The following is a 6,365-nucleotide window of genomic DNA, read 5'->3' on the forward strand; positions in this document are numbered from 1 at the left end:
GCCCAGTCCAGGCCCCGCCCTCGCCCAGGCACACTCGGTGAGTCTGCAGGCTGCCCGGGCTGCAGGCCGGATGGTTTTGTATTAAAACATTGAACAAAGAGCTCCCTCCCGTGAGCCGTGAGGCGAGGCCCCAGCAAGGCAGCCTGGGGAGGGGCGGGAGGATGTTACCCTGGAGTTCAGGCTCCTGTGGACAGCCAGGACTTGGGGACAAAGACAGGCCCTTCCTTCAGCTGGTCCAACCTCAGCAGTTGTGGGCAGAGCCTAGGAGAGGGGATGGGATTAGCTTGGAGGGGTGGATGGAGTTCTTTGTCCCCAGGGTACGTGTATGTGCACAGCCCCTCCTTGACCCCTGTCCCCCTCAGTCCACGCTGATCCTGTCTTACCTGGAGTGATGAGAGGTGGGGCATCCCCTGGCCGGTGACTAGGGGAGAAAAAAGGTGGTGAGATTCACCTCCACCCGTTTGTCCTCTCCCTCAGGTGAGAGGGGTCTCTGCTCACCCAGACCTGGCTTCCTGGCTATTTTCCAGGAACTAAAGCATTTCAGAATTTGGGGCCTTTGGGGAATTATTAGCTATGAACCATAAACCTTAGAAATAGGCGTGGCAGAACCCTGAGTCTTATCCCCTTGGGGGAGACTTGAAAGGCTCTTTCCCCCTGAAGAGTGTTCATTCTGCAAGAGGAGAGCAGGCAGGAACCGCCTTACCTGGGCTTTGGGCCGAATCTGCATTTGCATTTTCCACCTGTTGGGAGAGTGAGCAGTCAAGGGAGGGGACTCCAGGCTTCGCCCCGCCCACTGCCCCATCAGCCCCTGCGCTCACTCATGAGGACAATGATGCCGATGGCGCACAGGACCCCTGCACAGATGAGTCCTCCGACCCGAAGGCTGTACCAATCTGGGAGAAAATCAGAGGGGACCTCAAGGCCAACCCGGGTCCTTTCTATCCATCGCCCCATCCACTTGACAAATAGGTACTGATCACCCACCATGTGCAGGGCACTGGGGATAGAGAACAGGACAGAACCCAAGCCTGACGGTGCACACCTTCTAGTTTACACCCAGGCAAACAAGATATTTCTTGTCAGGTCAGGTGGAGATAAAGCGATCTGAAGGAAAATAGCCAGAGCTGGGAACTGTGAGTCAGAGGGCAGCTGTTTTAGAGAGAGTGGTTAGGGAAGGGCTCTCTGAGGAGGCCACAACTGAGCAGCCATGTGCAGGAGGTGAGGAAAAGAGCGTGTGGACATATGATAGGAAGTCTCCAGGCAGGGGGATCCACAGGTGCAAAGGTCCTGTGGCTGGCAGTTCTGTGTCTGAGGACCAGCAGAAGGCCAGTGTGGCTGAAGCAGAAATGAGGGACAGTGGAGGAAGTGAGGGCAGAAGGACAAGGGGGAGCAGAACAGTGGAACGTGGTGGGAGAATGCTGATGTAGGTAGAGTCCCTCACCTCTTCCAGGAAGTCTTTCATATAAGCCCTTCTTCTAACAGTTGGTTTGAACCTAATGGCTTCTTGTGGTCTGCCCTCGATTTCTGAGTGTATCTAACTATCTTGCTAGATGAGAATCTTCCCCCAGGCCATGCTGCCGCCTCTTGTTCCTGTGACCCACATCTGACCCTCCACCCATCCTGTGTGGGGACTTGGACACAAGATGGCATGGGGGGTTGGGAGGAGACCAAGAAGCCGGGCACCAGCTCTCACCGTAGAAGAAAGGACTGTTTTCATCTGCAAGGAAAGAAAAAAAAGAACATGAATCAAGGACAGCAGCAGTTCGCAGGGGTCCCAGGGGTGGGTGGGGGACCTCTGACTCACCTTCTGGGTCGTTGGCGTCCAGTGCAGGCAGACCTGGTGGGGACCAGAGGGAAGGAGGGAGATGGTGATGTGTGGAAGGTCCAGGGGGCCTTGGGAGAGGGTCCCTGGGGCACAGGGAGTCCCAACCCAGTCTCGCTGCCTTGGCGTCCCATCATGGAGACATGGACTTGCCCACTCACCCCCACACCTTTGAGTCACACCAGCCACTTGTCACCTGAAATAGGTTCTACTCTGGGTGGCTTTGGGCCACCGTTCAGTTGCCTGTTTCCAGACACATGGCTAATCCACACCTCCTGCAGAGGTGGGGGGACTTTTCTTATCAAGACGACGTGTGGATTTGGCTCCCAAGGCTCGGTTTCCCCCAAGCCAGCCAGATCCATCACCTCCCTTCCTGATTCTGCCACATCCCCCCCACACCTGGGCTGGCATCTGCTCACCATCCCCTGCAAAGTGACTCCCTATTACCGACTTAAATACACTCGAATGTGACTTTCCATGCCTACCCTGAACGGAATGCCAGCCCTGCCCAAAGCAACAGAGAAAGTAAAATGCAGAAGAAAGAAAAAGGCTAGGATTAAATTCTGGTTCCAAGCAGCCGACTGCCCCAGCTCTGGGCCTCAAACTCGCTGCTGAAGGGAGATGAATTATTTTTAATCATATTTGAAGCCCACGCCCCGTGCGGGCTGTACCGAGCATGGTTCTAAGTGCTTTTCAAATATTAACTCGCTTAATCCTTGAAATGACTCCGCCAACGGGTGCTCTTACTCTCCTCACTTTGACAGATGGGGAGACTGAGGCGCGGAGTGTTCTGGTCATTTCTCCTGCTCGGCTCGGCTCCCAGCAGCCTCTTGGAATAGTTTAGGGGTGCCTTAGCGACACAGCCCTAGGCCCTGTCTCCTCAGAAGGTTGACAGTTGACAGGGGAATGGGGAAGACGGTGGCTTTCTAGCTGTGTGGGCTGCTGCTACGAGAGGCCTTGACTTTCCTTGTGTGTCCCTTGAAATCATGAATATGACCCTACGCCCCTAACAGTGACCAGCTTCCCGGGGCAGATAGAAAAGTGCAGACCCACGCATACCCACAGGCTGGGCACCACCTGGCTGGGGTCCCGGGGAAAAGACAACTCAGGGCCTGGGGCTCACCTGACAGGAGGACGAGCAGCCTGAGAGCCACCTCTCGCATGTCAAGGACGGACCTACAGGAGGCCAGGAAGCAGGCGCAGCATTAGCAGGGCCACGGGGGGGTGCCCGTCCAGTGCCTCTGGCTCCTAGTGCCCTCCTCCCAGCCTTCTGCCCAGAGAAGCCTGGCCCTGAGACTGGCCGGGCTGAGACAGGAAGGAGGCCCAAAGTCAAGTGGGGGTGGGGAAGGTCTCAGGCCCGATGAGGAAACAGCTTCCTCAACCCACCGGGGAAGGGACTGTAGGCCCTCAGTGAGTCACTCTGGCAACCGAGCAAGGGAGCCCGGCCTGCTGCTCTCTCCGCCTTCCAGGTGGGGAAACTGAGGCTCTGAGAGGTGACTGCTGGTGCCCCAGGTCACTTGGCCAGGAAGCAGGATTGCAACCAGGCCTGGCTCCCTGGTGGCTGTTCCTAACTCCGGGCTGTCAGGGCCTCGGGGTGTTTGGGAAAGCGGGTGTCAGGAGCCAGGTGGCAGCAGGCCCGGGTGCTGGGGAGTGTCTCCCATAGACAGCGCAGAGCCTGCCCAGCTCTGCCCAGACTTTGCAGGCCTCAGACAGGGGCTGAGCTTCCCCTCGGCTGCAGGGCAGGGTGGAGGGAGGAGAGAAGCCAGGCTGGGGCAGGGGGCTGGGGAGGACAGACTGGGCTGGTACTGGGGGCAGCCCAGCTCCACCTTTTGTCCCACGGTACCCTGCCCGCCTCGGCCCCCACTTAGTCCTGTCCTTGACTCCCGTCCTCCCCAGCCTTGGCCTCCTGGCCCTTCCCAGCCCTGCTCCCTGGCCCATACCTTCCTCCCCGTCCCTGGCAACAGGCCCCTCTTCCCCAGGTAGGCCTGCCCAGCACCTAGGACACTTTCCCCTCCCTCCCTGGCCCAGTGTCAATCTTGTGCCCACCATGCGTACCTGCAGTAAGCCCTGCCCGCTCTACCACCCCCGCACGTGTCATGGGAATCCTGACGGCAGGAGCAGAACCCTCGACCACCTGCGCTGGACACTGCCCAGAGACCTCGCTGTGCTCTCAACCCCCAGCAACCCCTGAGGCCAACCGTCATCTCACTGATGACAGCATACATGCTCGGCGGCTGGGGGTGCATGTCTGTCCTGCATGTTCACAGACTCTTCCATCTCCCTCTCCACCTCCCTGGCCTGGGAATGTCACAGCTCCCCTGTGACACCGGCTCACAGTCATTTTAGCAGGAGCATTCATTGCCAGCCATCTGAAGTGGCCTGTGTGTTGTCTAACGCTACCTCATAAGGTTCTTGATGACACAAACACTGGCAATAATAGCTGGTGCTTGCTGAGCGCCCGCCCCACGTGGCGCTGTCCTCAGCTCTTGATATTGTTCATTTAGATCACCTTCACAGCTTGATGGAGCTGGCACTATCATGATCCCACGCTGCTGTCACAAACCCTGTCACCCCTGAGAATTCCACTTGATACCATATGCTTCGCATCCTGGGACTGCTGGGTCTCTCCTCTTCCTCTCACCACGGACCTCTCTCCAAGCACCCCCTGGCCTGCCAGGCTCCATGGTCCCCCAAAACCAAGAAATCACCCTGCACCCAAGACTGGGGAGGGGGGAGCTGACGGATCCCTCAGCTGTACCCTCCCGGCCAAGGGGGTCCCACACCAGCCGGAGGGCTGCATTTGCCACCTGCCCGCTGCTGTCCCCTCTGTTCTTTGGAGCTGGTGGCCAATGACCATGACTTCACGGGTGTGCAGAAAGACCCCTCCTCTCCGTGTCCCTGAAGTCTAACTCACTCCCTGTTTTCTGGCTTCCCCGGTGGCATCCTCTCCTTTTCCTGGAGGTCTGTAGATCCACACGCCTCCCGCCACGCCCTGAAATACCCTCGATCTACTTAAATACCCCGGCCACCCTGACACCCCAATCCTGACACTTCTGTTCCGCTCAGACGTCCCCAGGTCCCACAGACCCCGCCAGTCTTTCCAGACCCCACCTACAGGTCTCATCCTGCCCTAGCTGCCTGGCTCAGTCCCTGCGAGGAGAATGAAGGGGGGCGGTCACAGGAAGGGAGGGGGCTTCCTCCAATCTCTGGCCATCAGAAAAGGACCTTGGAGGGGGATGGTTCTCAGGGGTCTTGCGGGAGAGGGCCCTGGTGCTCACCTGGTGCTGGCTCCTCTGGTAGAGCTGAGGTTCTGGGAGAAAGCCAGTTGCCAGTGGAGTCCTAGTTCTGACTCTATCTGCAGCTGCCACGCCCTGAGCAAACCTGGGCAGGTAGAGAACCAGCCGGTCTCCCTAAGGCTGGGGGCTCCCCCACCCCATTCCTGCTCTTAAAGAGACAGCTCCACCCCCTCCCCAGTCACGGCCACAGGTCACCAAGGGTTCAGCAGCCTCAGGTGAGGTGCAGGAAGAGCAGGATGGGCTGGGACTTGGTCCCTTGAATTAGGGGTGGGACTTTCTCTAATCTCCTGAAACCAGGAAGAGATCTCGGAGGGGGAAGGTTCTGGGGTCTCTGATGGCAGAGCCTCTGTCTGGCAAGATTGGGGAGAGAGGTGACCCATCCACCTAGCAACCGTCCTTCTTTGGCTTGGGTGGTGTGTTTTGCTTGGGGGAGGGATTACTGGCCACTCTGGGGGTTTAAAGTCCCTTTCAGGCCACATGTCTTTGTTGACACCATTTGAGGGTCAGTAGAAGATGCTGATATGATCAAGGTCCTGATGTGAAGGAGACATGGGAACACCAAATAAGGGTGCCCGGACCAGGCCACCACCCCCAGCCTGCCCTGGGAGACTAGGCTCCCTGGCCCTTGCTCCTCCCAAGGTACTGGGAGCAAGGTTCCTGGGTCCACAGCGCGGTGCTAGGTGGGGGGCTGCCTCCCACTCCAGAAGGTCGCCTGTCCTGTGCAAGGCCCTGTCCTTCTCTCTCCGGTCACCCCCGCCTCACAGCATTCCTTCCGGCTGGGGTCTGTAGAGGCCCCCACATGGTCCCTGTTGGGGGTGCCCCCTCCCCCTAATTCCGCCTTCTTAGACAGAGGGACTTTTGTCTGGGGGCTGGAGAGAGAACAAGGCACCATTGAGCGGCTGGCAGAGGATTGGGGTCACGGGGAGGGGCAGGGCCAGGAAAGGGTGGCTCTGCACTGGCCACCAGCTGGACTCCAGGCGACCCCTAACACCCCCGTGGGGGAGGGGAGGAGGCGGCAGGCCCCAGGCCAGGGAGCGGGTGTTCTTGGGAGTGTGCAAAGCAGGGCAGGAAAAGGGTATTTGGGGTCGACTCAGGGAAGTGGGGGCAGGGAGAGGAACCCCGCTTCTCATCAGGGAGGGGCAAGCCTTGCTGTTCCAGATACAAGCCTTCTGTTAGGATTTTCCCTCCAGCAGTTTCTCAATTCCGGGCCCCAGACTAAACCAAGCTCCTGTCTATTATACACATAT

The 6,365-nt window shown here is 58.5% G+C and overlaps 1 protein-coding gene across 2 annotated transcripts; it reads right to left on the bottom strand.

Annotated features, from left to right (window-relative positions):
- Positions 1 to 42: 42 nt before the first annotated feature.
- On the bottom strand, positions 43 to 5,211 carry Fxyd3 (FXYD domain containing ion transport regulator 3). 2 transcript variants are annotated; one of them, XM_015497263.2, is made up of 8 exons: positions 5,101 to 5,211; positions 2,946 to 2,998; positions 1,805 to 1,837; positions 1,694 to 1,717; positions 819 to 893; positions 704 to 740; positions 384 to 421; positions 43 to 261 (listed from the first exon to the last, which is right to left on the bottom strand). In XM_015497263.2, exons 2-8 carry the CDS (start codon positions 2,983 to 2,985, stop codon positions 242 to 244), a joined length of 267 nt encoding a protein of 88 aa, XP_015352749.1. In that variant the 5' UTR covers positions 2,986 to 2,998; positions 5,101 to 5,211; the 3' UTR covers positions 43 to 241. The 2 variants fall into 2 exon arrangements, with proteins under 2 accessions (XP_015352749.1, XP_048647160.1); XM_048791203.1 differs by lacking the exon at positions 5,101 to 5,211 and adding an exon at positions 3,209 to 3,329.
- Positions 5,212 to 6,365: the final 1,154 nt, after the last annotated feature.

The sequence above is a fragment of the Marmota marmota genome, unplaced genomic scaffold (genome assembly GCF_001458135.2).
Source record: "Marmota marmota marmota unplaced genomic scaffold, marMar, whole genome shotgun sequence".
In the NCBI taxonomy this organism is placed as follows: domain Eukaryota; kingdom Metazoa; phylum Chordata; class Mammalia; order Rodentia; family Sciuridae; genus Marmota; species Marmota marmota.